Below are 21,649 nucleotides of genomic sequence, written 5' to 3'. Positions count from 1 at the left end.
TAAATACATTTTTGCTCTTCTCTTCTCTCTACAATCTTCATCACAGGAGAAAAAAAAAAACATTAAAAAACAAAAGTAATTAGGCCTCTGGTGGCCGCATAACCCTAAACTAACAGGGGTGGCAAATTGCAAAATCACAGTGATTCATACCCCAATTACCATAGTGATTCATATAATTTTTCTTCAGTTGGTTTAAAAGTGAGTCAGTAATGATTAATATACCTAAAAAGTCAAAGTTAATAACTAATAGTCACATAACTTACTAGTGTGGAGTCCCATATCCCTTTGCTTTGGTAAAGCCCATTGATATGGCCACAACTAATGCTGGCAAGCCTAAAAAACAAATTACAGTGTCATCAAAAAATAGCTTTTCTTCACAGCTTTTCCATTTCTTGTTCCTTTAGATATTTTAAAATAATTATTATATACAACCATATTATAATCAATATATTTATCAAGCAATATTCCAGTAAAAACATTTTTAATATTGGACAAAACAGTTAGAATCTTCCTCATGGCATTTATGGAAATTATCTTCCTGATGCATACATTTCCAGTCACTTCCTTTCCTGGAGCTCTATATCAATCTGACAAACATACAGGTGCTTATATATAAAGCAGTGACATTCATTAAAGCTGAAGTCCAGAATACAAGTAAAATATATCAGTAAGGTCATTTAAATATGTACTTAAGAAAACTGTTACCACATCACCATTCAGCGGATAAATACCTTCAAAAACATTTATAAAAAGCAGCTCTGGCCAGGCACCCTGGAGAGATATTATAGAGGTGAAAAATTCACATCCACTCACTGTTCAGTGCTGCTATGAGAAATACAATTTCCATCATGCAGTGAGGATTGAAGTTGCAAATGGGTGGTAATATGAATGTGTTTTGAGACAGGGCTCTTGCATAACATAGCCTGCCTATTACTTAATGGCAGGTGTGGATGAGGGCATGACAGAACAGGAGACTCCTGACCCGTCAATCCAACCATTAGGTCATAGTGGGTAGGACAGATATTGTAAAAAAGTTATATTTATATATTTAAATATTAAAACTATGTTTTAATATTTATATATTTAAATATTAAAACATAGTTTAAACACAATAGATTTATTTAAACGTACATGTGTCTAATTAACCATTGAATCATGTTAAAGCCCAGGTGAACTTTCAGTCTAAATATATTTCTGGTGCATCAAACTATAAGGTGTGCAAAGTCATACAGTTAACTTTCTGCTCAGCTTTTCTGCTCAGGCTGTGGCTATAAGTATTTACACATATTTTGGCTTGAGACACCTGCAATGTATTTAGCTGATTTAAACTAAACATTTAACATTTTGCAAAATGTTTATAGAAAATAATTCAGAATGTAGAATATGGGACTTTAACGGTGCTTAAACATCTCAGGAAGAGATGTTTAAACATTGTTAAAGCCCCATATTCTAAATTCTGATTTATTTTCCATATACACTTTAGGGATGTGGTGCTTGACATACGCACTCACCCTATGTCCTTGGTAACTTTGAAAAATGTTATTAATTCCCTGGGTTTACTGTTAACCTCCATTTTAGAAAATGCACTGCAAAGAATTGCTAGGAGCTCCCATATCTTTACATGGAAACATGAGGAGCATACTGTAGGTGGGACCAGACCCAAATGCTGAAGCCATAACACTACCTGCCTAACAACCATATAGACTCCCAGATTTGAAGCCATCAATGTGTGATCGACCTTTTGCATATGCCTGAATACAGAATTATTTATGGAACAAATTGTAAGGTGGCTAAGGTGCTTATGAATTGGTTACAAATGCATTTTTAGTAATGATCTAGCTATACAATGCATTGTATTAAATGATATATGAGCAGTGCAGATGTGGCCATCTATTTTACAGAAATGAATAATTTATGGTGCATTTTTCAAATGCTGTTAGATTTCTGCAGTGGATAAATTATATAGAGGTTGCTAGGTTACAACTATTATTTTTTTATTTTTATACAAAGCCCAACTAAACTAGATTGCAGTCATGTCCCATGTCTTTTTACTTGATAGTGTGTATACATTTATTTTTAATTGTTGAACCATGAAAAGCAAATGTGCAAGCGGTATACACAATCTACTATATCTGTGAAACTGCAAAAGACATGTAGTCAGCTTGTGTGAGCTTCAAAATGGGGGCTTATTGACCTTGAGTAATATTTTATCCAGCAAATTGACTACATTTATTTTAAACTTGGTGTGATGTAATCAATACAATCAGCAGGTCAGAATGATATTGCAGTTTTCTATTATGTGTGCGATCCTGCAGTCTTTCATTTTGTTAGAAAACACAAAGGTGGATAATAGAGAATCCAGGAAGTCTCACATCTGAAAAGCACAGTTCAAAACCTGAAAGCTTATATATTGAACAGTGAAAGCAAACAGAAAACAAAATGTTTTTACATGAAATACAGTTACTTACACAAAATACAAGGTGTGTATATAGCATATATTATGACTTTATTAAAAAAAATGAGAAAGGGAAAGGGAAAAGGCATAGTATTTGTGTTGGATATCACATTCAGATATAGCTTTAAACTGACTATGAACTCAAAAACTGAAGATTTGCTATGGTAAAGGATCCAAAATTGTTAATTGTGTCTAAGCAATACCTTGAAAAATGTCTTGTCGCTTTTCAGTCCTGTGTCTTTAGTGCAGTGTGAGATCTAGGGCACTGTAATCTTGACTGTGGGAATTGGAGTAGAATTTGGTTATGCCACTACTGAGCTGCCGATTGTTCTCCTTGCTGGAGAGAAAGCTGCAGTGCAAGAATTTCCCTTTTCTGCCTCATTCATTCTCTGTATTTGTTGCAGCAGATTTATTTATTATTATTTTATCGCCAGTCATCAGGGGGCAGCCCTGACATGAGGAAGCAAAATCCTGCCTATACATGCATGGTAACGCAATAATGGAGAAAAGAGAGCTGCAAGGGAGTCAAAAGCAATTCTGGTGACTAGTCCTATATCTCTGCCAGACATTTGTTGGTCTCAGCCTCCACAGTTCAGGTGCTCTTTAAAGAGGAAGTAAACTGCAAAAAAAATGTTCCCCCCTCCCCTGCAAAGTAAAGGCATAATGTGCTAGTATGCATTGCATTCTAGCACATTATGTGACACTGAGACTGCCCGTTTGACCCATATGCTGTATGGTACGTGTGTCCACCGAGTCTGGTAAGCGTGCCAACCTTATCACTTTGATTGCACCTTTAAGACCCAAGTTGAACAGCACAAGAAGGACTTTTGCATATTTATTTAATTCCTTAGACAGACTTTTGATATCATCTTGTTAATTTTTTATTATTCACTTTTGCCTTTCTGGCAGATTTTTTGATCAATGTATAGTTTTCATTTGTCATGATTTAGCGCCACACTATTATTTTGTTAATTAAAGGACCGAGCTAGAAACTCAAACTCATATTGTAAACTGAATTTGCAAAATTAGTGATATAAATGTTTAAATTCTTATACTGGATTATGCTGATGCACTATAGATGAATAAAAACAAAACTTACTAGGCACATGCGCAGCTTCAGAAGTTGCCGGACGTCTGCTAGACAAGCTCTAGACGAGCCCCCGGTCCCGACCCACTTTCCACGGCCCCCCGCTTCGCTACATACAGCTCTGACCACACCGGGGGTAGGCGCATCTGAATTCCTAACTACCCATGCACTACATGGGCGAAATAGGGTGGCAAAAATCAACCGCCCTGCCTCCTCCTGAGTCGAGGCTTCCCTCCACTAGTTCACTAGGCATCCTCTGGTCTTGTTTACAAAGGACGATCCAGCAGAGCAGCTCGGTGTCTTCCTGGTGGAGGATCCATCCATCTCCGCTCCATCCACCAGCAGACCGCCAGCATCTCAGTCTGTGTTAACTCTGGAACTCCTAGATGAGAAGCTACAGGCCCTGCTCCACCAATTGACCCACACTATCTCCCAGGCAGTGGGTAACATCTCACAGGAACTGGATTAACCAGCTTGGAGAGTGTACTGACACCTTAGAGACTAAGTTTCATGACTTGGTTCAGTATGTCCACGTGTTAAACGAAGAAAATTCTGCACTTAAGCATACAGTCTCTCAACTCCAACTACAACAAGAAGATTTGGAAAACAGAGAGTTTCACCAAAATCTGCACATACAAGGAGTACTGGAAACTGTGAGTGACAACAACTTATGTTCATACCTTCTGGGCTTATTCAACACTCTAGCCCCTGATATGGCCGACAAAGACTGGAGCCTTGATGGGCCCATCGTTCCTTGGCCCCTAAACCCCCAGCTGGAGCTAGGCCTAGAAACATAATTGTCTGCTTTATTATTACGACAGCAAGGCGACCCTTACTCTAGTTACCTGCAACAATTTACAAATCAAATTTAAAAGGGGCAGAATCCAGATCTTCAGCGACCTTCAGGTTTAAATTCCATCAAGAAACACTGGTTGGCCCTGAAAGAGTTTAAGAACACTGGAACTGATGTGGTCCTGGTTCAGGAAAATAATTTATGTCCTGGGGGTTCATTTAAATCTGCCTCAAAATATTTCCCTACCTCTCACGTAGCCTCAGATTCCATGGGAAAGGCTGGGGTACCGATTTAGCGCTCCTGCCCTATACAGGTAAAAACCTCCCACCTAGACCCCCATGTCCCCCAGTTTTTCTCAACCTTTCATGATTGTTGGTGGAGATTGTAATGCTGTGTTCTTCCTTAGGAGAGATAAGCAGACCTTGTTTCACTCTACTCCATCTAACCAGGTACAAGTTTTGTCTTCTAGATTCCTGGCGTATTATACATTCTACTGGCAAGCAGCTCACGTTCTATTCCCACCTCACAAAATGCAAAATGTACTCCAGGTTGGATTATTTTTCATTTCTGCCCCTCTCCTGACCAACATTGTGGCCTCTGACATTGGAACGCTTATTTGGTCTGACCACTCCCCTATTTTTTTAGATCTTACCTTATCAAATACAATGTCCAAAAAATTGAATTGGCACATAAGTTTCTGACCTTAATGAATTCTATGCATTAAGGTCAAAAAGCTTCTGTAGTGCAGCAGTCCCCAAGACACCCCCTTTTACTTACCTGAACCCGATCGTTCCATCATTTCGAAAGGGCACAGCAGCTCCAGCCACTGTCCCAGGTCCTCATTGGATAGATTGATATCAGCGCAGCCATTTGCTCCCACTGCTGTCAATCAAATCCAGTGACATGGACGGGAGGCGGGGTGTGGCCTGAGCCCTGCTGTCTGTGTCAATGGACGCAGCAGCAGGACTGGGGAGCGTACCCGCACGAGTGTCCCCTTGGAATGTGGGTCTCCGGGGGGGCACTCGATGCAGGGAGGAGCCAGGAGCGCCGCTGGGGGACCCCAGAAGAGGAGGATTGGGGTCACTCTGTGCAAAACCCTTGCACAGAGGAGGTAAGTATAACATGTTTGTTATCTTCTTTTTTTTTTTAAACTGAACCTTTACAACCCCTTTAATGTTAACATTACCAGAAAACAGCTCTCCCAAGCACTATTGGAATTTTTCCAACTCAACAAAGGTTCTGTTTCGAAGGAGACCAATTCACAAGAAGTCCACAAGGCTTTTTGTAGAGGATAATGTATATCTACATGTTCTCACTTAAAAAGAGACAACAACGCTTTGAGAACTATTCTATTGGGCAAACTATACCTTTCAGAAAAGCAACTTATACAATCTCCCACAACAGCTCGTTTCCAAGAGGTAACCTCTCTCCAGAACCAGCTTAATGCTCTGAGTATGAATAGAATAGCTAAATCCCTTCTATGGGTTAAACAAAAACTTAAGAGTATTCTAATAAGCCCCATAGAATGTTAGTAAACAAAGCCTTGCCCCTTCCATTCTTTCCCTGGTTTTCTTAATCAGATGGTACCCCCACATACTGTTCCTGATCTATTGCAAAAGTCTCCAGAGACTTTTACCAACTGCTCTACAGCTGTTTAATCCCCAAACATCATTGTACTTTCAAACAGGAAGCCTTTGCCATTTTTTTTTGCCATTCTTAACCTCCGAAAATTGTCCTCTTCTAATTTACGTTCACTGAATGTGGCTATCTCTTCAGGGGGGTTAGTACATATCCTTAGACAGCTACCATCATATACGTCCCCTGGCCCAGACAGACTCCCTTACTCCTACTATAAAAGCATTTCTCACATCCTAGCTCCACTCGTTAGCCCTTTATAACTATGTCCTTAAGGGTAAGGTCCCCAATCCCAATTTATGCACTCCTTTATTACGATCATACCCAAACCAGGAAAGGACCCATCCATTCCTGACAATTACAGACCTATTGCACTCTTAAACTCTGATTATAAGATCTTCACGAAAATCGTGGCCAATCGACTGACCCAACTACTTCCCAAACTTATTGATAAGGATCAGATAGGGTTTGTTCCTGCTAGACACTAGGAATGGGCTGAACAGGGCTTTCAAACACTGCAAAAGTTCAGACCCGATTAACGAACCCCATTAAAGTCAAGGGGACACGAACATCAAAAATCAAAAATGTCCGTTTTGAAGGTTTATATGCAAGTAATTGGGCATACAATAGTTATAGGGGTCTGGGTCCTGCCCTGGGGGACATGTATCAATAAAAAAAAAGTTTGTGAAAAACGTCATTTTTAAATGAGCAGTGATTTTTTTATTTTAAAAGTTAAAGCATAACAATGAAAAATTCCTTCCAATATAGTGTCTGGGGGGTCCCCTTAGTCTACCTGTAAAGTGGAAGATCTGTACCATGTCTAGAATCTGCTGCAGCAATAATTGCATTTATAAAGCCAAAAAAAATGACATTTTCCCTGCAAGCTGCCTTTATTGGTTTCATGTTTTACAAAGGCCCATACCCCTCCCTTGTTGGAAAAATATATGGACATTTGTTTCTAAGTCATCCAGATGTGTTGTGCAGAGAGAGACTGCTATCAAAATATTATTTTTATATACATATACCCCTGAAGTCCTACAGTTAATGTACCTCTACCGTTAGACCCATTACCCGTTGGGCCTCCTCCCCTTTCCAGGCCTTAAAATGCCCGTTCGGTAGCTGATTTCATATGTCCTATTGGCTGTACAAAGAGCCATTCCGATGTGTTGGTTATCAGCAGAACCACCCACATCTTCTCTACTTTTGAATATTATAACTGAAATCCACAGATTGGAGTACCTCACCGATTTAGCCAATAACACTTTACCGCAATTCAACAAAAATTTGGGAAGCATGGGATCAGTCTGAACATGGTACCCCTTCACTTATGCCCTGATGTCCCCTTGTCTTTACCTGAGCCACCCCCCCCTCAATTTCTAGTTCTCTTCTCTCCCCTACCCTCCTCCCCATGGTATATTTTAAGATATTATTGCTCCTCCCTTGTCCCTAACCTCTCTCATTGCTAATTATATATATTTTTTTTTTTTGCATTTCACACCACTGCTGTATTTGCCCTGACTTAGTTTATTTTCTTTTGGATTTTTTATACTTTGTTCTTAATTTAAGGTTGATATCAGTATTACCTTGTTGTCGTTTATAGCTATGATACTGTAACTTTTGATACCTCTTAAAAACTTTAATAAGCATATAATTAAAAACAAAAAACAAAACCTACTGTAGATAGTTTAATTATTTATTAAGTGCTTTAAATCTCCTTTTTGGCATAAAGCCAGATAATAATACAAGTGCATAGCTTAGTAGTATTATATTATTTATATATATATATATATATATATATATATATAGATAGATAGATAGATAGATAGATAGATATCTATCAATCGATCGATAGATATACTGTATTTTATATTTTTATATTTATTTTTTACAATTTGCGCAACATTTTACATATGTGTTGTACATTCACATCAGTCTCTAGACTGGAGTGTGCAGGAGTACTGGAGTACCCAGAGGAAACCCCCTCAGGCACAGGGAGAACATGCAGACTCCAGACAGGTAGTATCGTGGTTGGGATTTGAACCATTCCCAGTGCTGCTAGATGGAAGTGTTAGCCACTTAGCCACTGTGCTGCTATATATCTATTTATCTATAGATATATATCTATATATCTATATATCTATAGATATATAGATTTATAGATCTATATATCTATATATATCAACTGCATGCCGTTCTTCTCTGTAGACCTTTTATATTACATAAATATGCAAAACACCAAAGTATTGATTATGTCTGGTCAGTATAACTTGTAAAGTAATGTAATCAATATATCTGATTTAAATAGATACTTCATTTAATATACAAACTTACCCCAGCCAAGGCACAGAAAGCGTTTTCTTATAACTCTTGTTCTAATTTTTCCAGTCACTGCCATATATGACTGCCAGGCTTCTGTCAAAACCCAGCAAAATGATGCCAAGAAAAAAAAATGGAGGAAGGCTGTAGTCATGGTACAGATACCCTGAGGAAGAGAAAAAATGTATTTACCAAAACTAAAAATATTTTACAAAAAGGTTTCTCAACTGAATATAAGCATATATTGCCATTACAATTAACTTTCATTTTTGTATTCATCTGTAAAATACATGTGTGAATACTTCCAAAAGCAAAAAAGGTTACCAAATAGTATCTTTTTTACAATTGGCTTTATAAGTTTAAAATCTGAAAACTTTCATAATTGATCACATAAATACATATAAAAACAGACAAATATTTAGGAGAAACAATTTAGGGTCTATTTAAAAAGAAATGTTTACTGGACATTCCTCCATCTGAATTTTACAGCCTTTTACAACTTATGCCCTGTACACACGACCGGTTTTCCCATCGGAATAAACTCTAAAGGTTTTTCCGACGGAGTTCCGATGAAATTCCGCTCAAGCTGTCTTGCATACACATGGTCACATCAAATTCCGACCATCCAGAATGCGGTGACTTACAACACGTATGACGGGACTAGAAAACGGAAGTTCAATAGCCAGTAGCCAATAGCTTCCATCTCGTACTTGCTTCAGAGCATGCGCCGTTTTTGGTACATCGGAACAGCATACAGACGATTGGTTTACCCAATAGGAATTGGTTTCGTTGGAAAGATTTAGAACATGTTCTCTTTCTAGGTCCGTCAGAATTTTCGACGTAAAAAGTCTGATGGGGCATACACACGATCGGAATATACAATGAAAAGCTCCGGTTGGACTTTTTCTGTCGGACATTCGTGTGTACATTACATAAGATTCTCCCTATCTGTAATGATAATGAGAAGGCTAATGGACAAATCTTGTTTAATTTTACTTGTGATAGGCAAATCATATTTCTAATTGTAATCTATTATGTTGTATGACATATAAATTCAAACTATGTTTGAATTTATATGTCAGGGAATCATATTTGTTTTTGGAATCTTTCTATGTGTGTCCTGATGCACCATAGAATGTATTGATGGCGTCATTAGCAAACCAGGGATTTTTCTAAATATACTCTCAAAACCTCCCTCTCCCACCCCAAGCTTATGCCAAAATTATATTTTCTATCACCTTGTCCCTTTATAGAGAGAGAAAACTTGTATTACTCTTTGTGAAGTCATCACAAAGTCTGTAAAAAGCCTTACAGGAGGGTCAAGGTTGTTTCCTATGTATGTAGGTATGCCCCTATATCTACATCTCTGAACAGCTATATCCCTACAGGCAGGCTTCTGAGAGTCAAGACGGTAGCACTGAAGAAGCTGATAAAGAAATCAATGTACACACTTGGAGTGGAACAGAGAGGGTTAGAGGATAGGCAAAGTTCAAAACCTCAGAAAGAGCTTAAAGTTTATGTCAACAGAGAGTTTAAACCTGAACTTTAGCTGTTCAAGGTTCCCCAAACTGGTAAACTAAATGGCCATTTTTGCCTGGTTCATCCACCCAACATCTGGCTGCTGCCACTAATTACATTTATTTCTCACCCAACTGCTGGCTTATTTCACATATTGAATGGGATAAGAGTCTGATATGGATTGTGAGGAGGACCCCACTTTTTTCTTTTTTTCACTGTTTGGCCAACAAAATAAAGTCCAACACTGTAGTAGGACTCATAAGCTGGCAAAAACATATTAGAGAACCAAACACGTGCATTCATTTTTCAATGGGGATGCCAGTTAATTGGTGTGCTGGTGTGCTGGGTTGGTATTAGAGAAAAGTGGCAGCATGTTATTTTTAATGAAATAATAACACACAAATGAAAAAGAAAGAACGAAAGAAAAGGCATAAAACAAGAACAGTTGATTTAAAAATAGCAAACTATAAAGGTGGGGTGGATTGCTCAACTCTAGTTATCATCATGACGTATCTTACCATAGGTACTTGATAATGATAATTTCTACACTATGAATTTAGCAGTCTGTGTCTAATGACTTGACACTATCCTGATTTTTACACTTCCATTTGTTACAAAAGTCCTTTTTCTTATATGATAATATTGAATCTTGAATAACAGATATCATTTTATGCAGGTTTAACTTTATAAGTACTTTTATAGTACATTTCTCACATCACATACTTTCCAAATACTAAAATATTTTAGTTTCATTTACCTTCACTGATTTGTGTCTCTGCTATACATTTATTGTTTACAGTGTAAAGTGTAAATTCAAAGTAAAAAAATATTTTGATACATTACCAAGCACCCTAATTAAGGATCCTTAATAAAGTGTTCCCTGCTGCTGTTAGTCCAATATCCCAATAGTTGATTGACAGCTTTAAATAGTGCCTATAGTTGCAAGTCACTGGGTTGCTACAAGGATCATTGAGTTCACAATCTTGTATTATAAACATTTTCAGCAGTTAATAGCAAATGGGTCTTTGCAATATTTCTAGAACAAACATAGGCAGGAATCTGTAATAGAATTTTCTAAACCCCTAAACCACAAAATCAGAACAACTCATGTGATTGGGCATGTAATTGCCATCATCCCTTATAACTTGAAAAAGTATGGAAAATCTCTATTGTGGGATTTTCAAGGCAATAAAAAAGGTATTTTTGAAAAAATGAATTTATTATATAGATAGAAAAAATTCCATAGAAAATCCAAACATTACATGTGAATGTTAAAACATTGTTTATTGAAAAAGGAGATAAAGTGATATTTTAATCCAATCCAATCCAAGTTTCAATGGGTAATGGTCATTAAAATCTTCATCAGATTTATTGTATCACTATCTACAGAGAATCATAAATACAGCATTTAAAAATTACATATAAGAATCACATTCAATACACATAGATATCTATGAGTATACAAAAATGATAACTTACTTTTCAATAATCGTGATGACGGGGCGCGTCAGGACGACGCATGGAACAGCATGTAAAAGGATGCCGAGGATGGCAAATGCCCCAATCCTCTCCTCAGCTAGACAGCTGAAGGAGTCAAACCACCACCGGAGTATTTGTCCAAGACCCTTCAGTGCCAGAGGACTTGAACTCGGTTCTATTTGCAGAGTAAGTGCTCTTTTTGCCCACGGGAGTTGGCAATTGAGGACAATTTTGCCTTGCCCTGATTGTTGTTTTTGCATTTATAAAGCACCCGGATTGTATGTTTTCAAGTGCCAAAAATTTTTGGATTTACTACATCCGGCCTTCCTGTAGAAAACAAGGGTATATTATGTGGTTTTTGGACCTTCCTTGCTGATATCATGGGGAATGCACCTGCTATTTGATTAATTATGTATTGAAAAGTAAGTTATCATTTTTGTATACTCATGGATAATATCTATGTGTATTGAATGTGATTCCTATTAGTAATTTTTAAATGCTGTATTTTTGATTCTCTGTAGATAGTGATACAATATCCCTGATGAAGATTTTAATGACCATTACCCATTGAAACATATTGGATTAAAGTATCACTTTATCTCCTTTTTCAATATACAATGTTTTAACATTCACATGTAATATGTTTGAAATTTCTATGGAATTTTTTCTATCTATATAATAAATGATTTTTTTCAAAAATACCTTTTTTATTGCCTTGAAAATCCCACAATAGAGGTTTTCCATACTTTTTCAACTCTTAAACCCCATTCCACTGGCTGTTGGCAGTGCTTGAAATGGGCTTTAATGCCGGGAGGAGGAGTAGCTTCCTGGTCCCATGACTTCTGTGATTGGTCTCATAGTGGCCACATGATCAAGAGTTCATCATGCTGACTTGCATTTAGAAGCCGTGACCAAGAGCTGTAGGAGTCACTGCGCCCACTGTTCCTGCCACCACACATTTGCATAACATGGTCAGGAAGAGATAAAATAACTGTAGAAGACCTTTTTTAGCCAGCTTCTGTAGGACAAGCTGATGTACACACAGGCTTAATGTCGGCTGATTTCTGTTGAACCAGCCAATATTTGGCCTGTATGTGCCAGGCTTTAGTGAGCTGCAGTGGAGAAAAACTGTCTGATAGGGCTGTGCTATGATGTACAGTAGAGTAGTGTAAAGTGGAGGACTGGATGGGCAGAAATAAAAAAAAAAACCTTTGACAGCTAAAACTGTTTTCCTAATTGTTTGGCTGAAGTTCAGCTTTAAGGTGCATATCACCTTTTGTGGCTTTTTTAATGTGGTCATAGACCACCCCCAGCATACAGCATATGTGGCTGGCTATAATCGGTTATGACAGTATCAGTTGCAAAAGTGATTTTTCAATTATGTTCTGGCTATTTAGGAATGCATGCCAGAGTATAGCTGAAGAAACCAACCAACCACTGGTGTGCACATTAGCTGCAATATGCTTTTGTGTTTTTGATAGGTCAGTATTTAAAAAATCCTAAAAATCCTAAATTGTTAAACATTTTTTCATACATGAATAATTAGTTGTGAAAGTGAGAAATAAAATCACCTTGTAGATGATTTCTAATTTGAATGGCAATACAGAACTTTTTCATTTTAAAAAGTCCTTAGTATAAGATGAACAAGCACACAGATGCAAGTAAATCAATGTAATTGAAAATACAGAATCTATACTTGCAATGGCTGAAGCAGAGAATTCCAATAGCTACATATTTTCTTGAGTTAAGCAACTGCTGAGGGTCAAATGAACACTACACTTGAGAACGATTAATGAGGGGGCTTGTTCCAGCACAGACTCAGACTTTTCATTTTTGACCTGGCATGGTTTTACCTTTGGATGCTATGCATTTTAAAGGGGCAACAAGGACGACAAAATGACAGCACGAAATGCACATTTTCATTGACCTTTGGTTGAAGTACTTAACAGAACTCTGAGCACTGAAGCAAAATGAAGATCATCAATTAGTAGTACTGTATGAGGGTATAAAAGAATCTAGAAGTTACTGATGACCAATTATTATCATTATCTTTAACCCTTTACCACATTTTTTTTCAAATGTGTATACTATGCTAGAGCTAAGAGTAACAGCCACAAAAACTGCATTCATTCATGATAATATGCACATAGATTTATGATTAAAATATACAGAAATCCAACATTTTTTTGGTTTGGATAGAGTAGGGAGGAGTTGGAACCCCTCTCTTGTTATTATTGCTGTCTGTGTCCCTGCTGGGGAGGTTTAACCTCTCTATTTGTCCTGGAGACCGTTGTCACGGGGGCAGAAAGAAAATCCAAAAATTGTGAGTTGAATAGAAATAGCGAGAAAGTTGTTTTATTTATTTTTATGAATGTGACAAGTGTATTTTCCTCACTTTACTGTTGTATGCGCAACACAGGTTCTGAAGGGAAATCCCTCCAGTTGGACACAGATGCCAAAAAAACCTGGGATGGGTTTTAATCATCCATTATCTAAAAAGATACAAAAAATAGAAATGACATGCATTCTGGGTTGTGCCAAGTAACACTTTAGATTTATAGTTTAAAGAATCCATTATGATAAAGGGATGTGGTTTAGAAGTTACAGGTTTTTTTTTCTATAAAAATATGCCTGTCTGCTCATTTTCATGATGGAGTATGCCAAGCTCAGTAGTATTTACTGAACTGTAAATTTAATATTGCAGTAGCATTTTGAAAATACCAGATTCCTGCTAATTAAAAGACTACATACTTAAAGATCCAGTTAACATAACTGATGACTGAATCAATTCAAATTAGTATTTTATTTCTGGTTAGTTTTAAGCTGTGGCATTGGCACATTGCTGTATCACAATGTTGTTTTGTGCATTGTTTTCAAGGGCGGTTACCGAGAGCAAGCTGAATATTTGTTGAGACATCTGGTGGCATGACTAACGTTTACAGCTTCTCACAGCCATCAGGAAATCATTAACAGCCACACTGATTAGAAAGGTAAATGATGTCACAGATGGAATATTCTCAGAAAAGCTTGTGGATATATGTGTTTCTCTATGAGTCACAATGCAGAGATTAGAAGACATGGTAGTGCACAAACCATAACCAGGACTGTAAAATGAGGGCAAAGTTATCAAAGTTGATTTATTGTATAATAACTCACAGAAATGTGCAATTTTATGCAAGCATTGGATGCATTATAAAAACAATATTTCCATTGGTCTAACGTTATACTTAGCCTAAAATGTGCTAAGCTTTCAACCAGAATAATCTTCAGTAGAAAGAAGTCATTCATTGGGTATCTTTTACAGATAGTTTTTTCTCATTCTAAATCGGTATGATCAAACGCCAATAAATCCCATTAAATTATATCACTCTCATAAGTCTATATCACTGATATGGTATATGCCCCTTAGTATCACTGTACTTTTAGGTATCTCTCCACTCCTAATTGCTTCCCATATCATGAAATTCCATACTCATGCAGTATGAATTCATACACAGAAGTAACCAAAATGGTATCAATGTTATGTATTCATTTCTAATATTAATTTTAAATACATTTGGATTACTGTAGATCGGAAGTAGTTAAAAGCTGGTAGCCTATTATAAAGTGGAAATCCCCTTTATTCATTTGCATAGTCCCTTTAATTCTCCAATATTAGTCAGCAAAATTAACAAAGAAATGGGGAAGGTAAATACTTAGCAAGTATACCTGTTTTTTTTTAGATGCTGAGTTGTTTGAGATCCTGGGGCTGCATATATGGTCTGAAAAATTGTCATTTCACATATTCACTAAAACCGATGTATCTGTGAATGGCTATCAGTGTATCTGTGTGTACCTGGATGTCTAAAAAATGATGGTGATGCTGAATAGACCACAAGTCCAAAATAAAGTAAATCTAGCTGAGTCTAAATTGTTTTCTAAGGTTAAACCAGTATTGTGTTCAGCAATCTTCAGCCTTTCTTAGTCAGGGTCTGTAGATCCCTAGGGTTCCCCTGGAGGGTGATAGGGGTTTCTTGAGTAGTGATCAACCTCTGTCCTTCAGTAACCACAGGTCTCAATTATCCTTTTCACTATTAGGTTGACAGTCTATCCCCCTACAATTCAAAGGGGTTCATCTCCTACTGACCACTTCTTTAAGGGTAACCTTTCATCCCCATCAATGTAATAAGGCGCTTCTCTACTGACTCCCATTGTACAAGGACATTTCTCCACTGACCATAAATGTACAGGAACATTTTTCTACCCACTAGCAATGTACAAGGACGTTTCTCCAATAAACATTGTTGTAAAAAGACACTAAAAATGTTTCTTACTTTGGTTTTTTTGTCTATTGTTATTATTTATTTCATTTCATAATTTCATAATTATTACTGAAAATACAATTACCTTATAGAGTATGGGGAGTGTTAAAAAATGTTCTGTTTTGGGTGTAAATGTTTAATGAGCTCTAAAAGTCTGCTTTAAATTGTTTCCTCTGTCCCTGAGTCCAGGCTGTTTACAGGGCATTGACTTCTGCTCAAGTTGATGTTAAGTCTTGGCTCTCCAGTCATTAAGCCCCATCCCAGCCCAAATGTCAGACATTTGTTGTCTGCTAAATAGTGCCTACAACCATTTAAATGCAGGCATCATTCGGGTATTCTGACAGCCGGCATCCCCGTATCTCAAAATACAACATCCCACAGCTAAATATTCTTCCATCTGAGCTGTTATTGTTGATAAAGGAATTGGTTAGACTTCTTTTGTTCCTCCCACAAGCTGAACAATAGAAATCTATACATGTATAGCCAGTTTATATCAACTGGCAGTTGAATTACAGTGGCAAGGATATGCACGGAGAGAGAGAGAGAATCTCTGCTTTATTTTGCCTTCCTTATACTCTAAACAAATTAATCCCTGCATTGCTTGTGTAAATTCAACCTCCTCCATATACAGTGCCTTGAAAAAGTATTCATACCCTTTGAAATTTTCTATGTTTTGTCATGTTACAACCAAAAAATGTAAATGTATTTTATTGGGATTTTATGTGATAGACCAACACAAAGTGGAACATAATTGTGAAGTGAAAGGAAAATGATAAATGGTTTTCAAATAAATATGTAAAAATTGTGGTGTGCATTTGTATTCAGCCCCCCTGAGTCAATATTTTGTAGAACTACCCTTCGCTGCAATTACAGCTGCAAGTCTTTTTGGGTATGTCTCTAACAGCTTTGCACATCTAGAGAGTGAATTTTTTGCCCATTCTTCTGTGCAAAATAGCTCAAGCTCTGTCAGATTGGATGGAGAGCATCTGAGAACAGCAATTTTCAAGTCTTGCCACAAATTCTCAAATGGATTTAGATCTGGACATTGACTAGGCCATTCTAACACATGAATATGCTTTGATCTAAACTATTCCATTGTAGCTCTGGCTGTATGTTTAGGGTCGTTGTTCTGCTGGAAGGTGAACCTCAGCCCCAGTCTCAAGTCTTTTGCAGACTCCAACAGACTTTCTTCTAGGATTGCCCTATATTTGCCTCCATCCATCTTCCTATCAACTCTGACCAGCTTCCCTGTCCCTGCTGAAGAAAAGCATCCCACAACATGATGCTGCCACTACATTTTACGATGGGGATGGTGTGTTCAGGGTGATGTGCAGTGTTAGTTTTCTGCCACACTTTAGGCCAAAAAGTTAAATTTTGGTCTCATCTGACCAGAGCACCTCCTTCCACATGTTTGCTGTGTCCCCCACATGGCTTCTCACAAACTGCAAATGGGACTGCTTATGGCTTTCTTTCAACAATGGCTTTCTTCTTGCCATTCTTCCATAAAGGCCAGATTTGTGGAGTGCACGACTAATAGTTGTCCTGTGGACAGATTCTCCCACTGGAGCTACTGATCTCTGCAGCTGCTCCAGAGTTACCATGGGCCTCTTGGCTGCTTCTCTGATTAATGCTCTCCTTCCCCAACCTGTCAATTCAGGTGGATGCCCATATCTTGGTAGGTTTTCAGTTGTGCCATACTCTTTCCATTTTCGGATGATGGATTAAACAGTGCTCCGTGAGATGTTCAAAGCTTGGGATATTTTTTTATAACTTAACCCTGCTTTAAACTTCTCCACAACTTTATCCCTGACCTGTCTGGTGTGTTCTTTGGCTTTCATGATGCTGTTTGTTCACTAAGGTTCTCTAACAAGCCTCTGAGGGCTTCACAGAACAGCTGTATTTATACTGAGATTAAATTATATACAGATGGACTCTATTTACCAATTAGGTGACTTCTGAAGGCAAACAGTTCCACTAGATTGTAGTTAAGGGTATCAAAAAGGGGGGCTGAATACAAATGTACGACATGCTTTTCAGATATTTATTTGTAAAAAAAAATGAAAATCATGTATAATTTTTCTTCAACTTCACAATTATGTGCTACTTTGTGTTGGTCTATCACACAAAATCCCAATAAATGTTGTTTGTCTATACAACTGTTTTGGCCATAAGTAAAGCATTGTTTAACATAGCATTCAATTTTAAACAATCAAATTCACCATTGGAATCCTTTAAAATAAATTACTGTGAATTTGGCCATTTTATTGCAGCATATGAGTAACCAGACAGGAAAGTAATAAGGACAAAAGCAGAACACTTTTTCTAAGCAGTGTTAAACTTACTTTGGGACAATACAATCCATCAAAGTTAAACTATTTTAGAAAGAGATTCTGAGTGCTGAGTAATATAATGCTACTGCCAGACATACAGAGACCTCTGTGGATCATGTCATTGGCAGAAGCAGACTTTGTCTGTCATTTGCAATGGAGAAGCTTTCGCCATATAGCCAAAGGTAATTAATCATGTGCACTGAATTCCTTACAGCTTTAAAATGACTTTTCAAAAACCACTACAATTTCTAAATCCATTAATCTTCAGAAAAACTGTTAATGTCCGTGTTTTTACAGTATGTGAAAGCATACCATAAATAATTATTGTTGTCAATAGTCAGGTAAGCATACGAATGAATGTCAACCTGAGAATGTCAACCTCAGCGATGTCAAGCGGAGAAGTATGGGCTCTGTTTTAGAATGAAACCTAGATACCATGAGGATTATATGTTCTAATGACACACTTATAAGTAATGATGTGAGAATTAGTTTGCCTAAACCAGGAATTAACCTGGATTGTAGTGAATCTGTCCATCATTTGCTGTGTTACTTAATATGTGTGGGGGTCAGCAAGTGAGGGTAAAGAGGTTGCAAGCCAGAGTAAACGATTTGCTCTCATCTTCACTGACTGATTTCCAGTGAGCAAGTGAGCGGAATCCAATGGAGATTCTGAGTGGATGGAAGGAATTATGGAACAACACGCTCCTTTCTCTGTTATGCAACTTACCTTATAAAGAAGTACTACATTTCCTTGTTAGGATAACAAATTAAAAGAGAATAGTGCACTCATTAAAGCAAAGAATATCACAACACAACCCCTGCATCCCCTTTGATTAAATAAAATTCCCCTCACACTTGATGATCAGAGAGCGAGCAGGATCCTGCAGTGAACTAGTACAAGGTTTAAGGTGCTTTGTTGACATTTGTCTTGTGGAGCAAATTACTAAAATGTATGACTGTTTACGCATAGGGAATGATTTGCTACAGACAAATAGACTATTTACTTTGCAAAGGAGTTTGCACTTTGGAAGGAAATTTGCAAAGAATACCCAATTGTGTGTAAGGAAAATATAAAACAAAATGCTGCCTGCATATGATTGAATGATGGTAGTAGGCAGAGTTTCACCTCCACTAAGGTCTGAGGCAATCCCCTTGATGGGGACATCCTATTTGCTTTCAGTAAATCAAATCCATAATGAGGTTGTGGTTATTTGGGAATCCACTACCGAATAGTCCTTTCTGCACATGCTCATCCATAATTCAAACTGTAACTCAAGAGAAAAAGTAAATACTAACTTGAAATATGTTTATGTTTGCTGCTTTACCCAACTATTTGGACAGTAGTGATGATACTGATTTAAATGTGTTGACTGCCTGGCCTTGCAGAGGTGTGTCATTCCCAAAATGACTGTAAAGGACTGCAAATCCTTTGACAGGCAAAATATTATTCTTGTATTTTTGCTGGTAATTTGAATGTAAGGAGTTCTTTAAGGTCCTGACTCCCTGCAAAGGGAAACAATTAATCAAAATGTTTAGTACTGACAAGTCGGTGGAGGCCTCCAACTCAGAGTCCCTCTCACTCCCTTTCCCATTCACATGAGCTTTACGATTGTTAAATCTGGCATTACATGTTTAAAATGTTTAATTACAAAATGTTTAGTACTGACAAGTCGGTGGAGGCCTCCAACTCGGAGTCCCTCTCACTCCCTTTGCCATTCACATGAGCTTTACGATTATTAAATCTGGCATTACATGTTTATGGAGTACTCTGCTCTATGAATTTGTTAATTTTGGAGCACCTCCCCTATACCCTTAAAGTTTTTCAATATGAGTTCAAGAAAAAAAGATGAGAAAGAGGACAAAATGTAATAACATGAATTAAACTGATTATTTTTCAATAAATCCTGTTATAATTGGTAAATGTCTTCTGTGCCTGTCTGCTGATTGCATATCTCTATGTATCTTTGCAAGACTTACAAGTATATGTTGGTGTAGAAATAAGCTGCAAAGCTTGTACAAGTTCTGTAATTCTTTATTCACACCACAACTTTAGTGTCATGACATATATTCGTTTTTCTCCACAGAAAAAAGCACACATGACACTGGTGTTGTGGTGTGAACAGAAGAAAAGTATTGTTTTTTTGCTCCCCTGGTAGTGGCCTACATTAAGAAAACGCAGATCTCTGCACATGGCGTAAACAAACCCTTGTGTCAAGCTACATTCTAAAAAATTAATAGCAAGCAAGCAGTTTCACAGATATGCCCTAAAAACCTCTAATAAGTATATATATGGAAGTATACCTTTGGTTGTAAAAGGGTTACGCTGAATGCCTTTTATGACAGCATTGTATAAATAAATTGATTTAGTCTAATAAATATCTTCATATGCAGCAGTGCTATGCTAATCATTTTAAGCTTGCTTCTACCATTACTCAAGCTGACAGGGCAGGACCTTGGGCTATGAACTTTTCTCTCTTGTCTTTAGCAGTCACATCATAATCTATTGATATACTCAGTCCTAAAAAGCGGTCTTTACAAACTGTTCTAGCTTTTGTTTACAGTGATGCCTGTTATGCAATGTAATTTAATTATGTTTTCTGGTGGTTAGACGGTTAAAAAGCTAGGTGTCAGATTTTTTTACAATGGTTAAATTTAATATTACCTTCTGCATCCTAAGTCTTAAGTAAAGCTTGTTGGTAGTTCCTATCTTACTGTCTGGATCAACTGTATATTCTTAAAATCCCTTTGCTGTACTATATCTCAGAAGACCATGCTTTCTGAATTCTAAAGTAGTTCTCCAGTAAAAAAAAAAAAATCATATACTTCTTTGCAGAATGTAACTCTTCACCAGTCACCACCAACTAACAATCAGTTCCACTGGCAGTCTGCTCAGTCCACCTCTGAAATCTAATTTTCATAGTTCATGACTGCCTATCTTCTGTTTTTTTATTTCTGTTTTGTTAAAATTTATAAACTGCATGCTCCTACCTCTAAAATAGACCACCTTAGCCCACAATGCAAGGTCTGTGGCCTGTTATTCCCACAGCAAGAAAGCTACAAACATGCAGTTTACTGGAGGACTCAAAAGAGGTTCAAAATTGGACTGACCTTCAAACTATTATCCCACAAATGGATGCTAGTTTTTACATACCTGCAGTAAGGTGTAGGAATTATATCATGCCCGCCCACTGATCAGATTACATTTAAGGCCTCATGTACACTGCTGCTGGCAAAGGGATATTTAGGAGCAGTTGGGAGATTTTTTTCAACTGCTCCTGAACTCTCCTCTATGTTATCTTATCTGTCCATGTACACAGGGTTGTTTACAGTAGTTTCTAGGCAGTTGAGTTTAGAGGCATTTTTTGGAACACAAAAAAATGGGTTCAGAAGTTGAGTTTACAGGCATTTCAAGCGCCAAACACTTCTAAACGTGGCTAAACGCGGTAACTCGTGTTTAGCCGCGTTTCGTTTACAAGCTTTTTTAACTTTTGCCTATTTTGAAAAAAAAGTTCCTTTTTTTTAAACGCCTCCAAAAGCAAACGTGGCAAAATGTTGCTAAACGCGGCATGTAAATACGGCTAAATGCGGCATGTAAACGCAGCAAAACAGACGGTTTAAACGTTGGTTACTATCTGTCAAGTTAAATCGTTCAGGAGAGGTTGTAAAAGCAGTCCGTGTACATGAAGCCTAAGCCCTCCAACTGCATTCCTACACAGGATATGGAAGAACTAGTGG

General features: G+C 37.4%; 1 protein-coding gene across 4 annotated transcripts in view; it reads right to left on the bottom strand.

Moving 5' to 3' along the window:
- ADGRB3 (adhesion G protein-coupled receptor B3) overlaps positions 1 to 21,649 on the bottom strand; it is a 1,384,867-nt gene that overhangs the window by 176,636 nt on the left and 1,186,582 nt on the right. For all 4 annotated transcript variants that reach the window (XM_073626736.1, XM_073626734.1, XM_073626737.1 and 1 more), the window contains 2 exons: positions 8,302 to 8,452; positions 264 to 333 (listed from right to left, as the gene is read on the bottom strand). In XM_073626736.1, the coding sequence (XP_073482837.1) occupies positions 264 to 333; positions 8,302 to 8,452 (221 nt within the window). The remainder of the gene's footprint in view (positions 1 to 263; positions 334 to 8,301; positions 8,453 to 21,649) is intronic.

Source organism: Aquarana catesbeiana, linkage group LG04, assembly GCF_042186555.1.
Source record: "Aquarana catesbeiana isolate 2022-GZ linkage group LG04, ASM4218655v1, whole genome shotgun sequence".
Lineage (NCBI taxonomy): Eukaryota > Metazoa > Chordata > Amphibia > Anura > Ranidae > Aquarana > Aquarana catesbeiana.
Note: the sequence above shows the minus strand (reverse complement) of the source record. Positions and strands in the feature narration are given on the sequence as shown.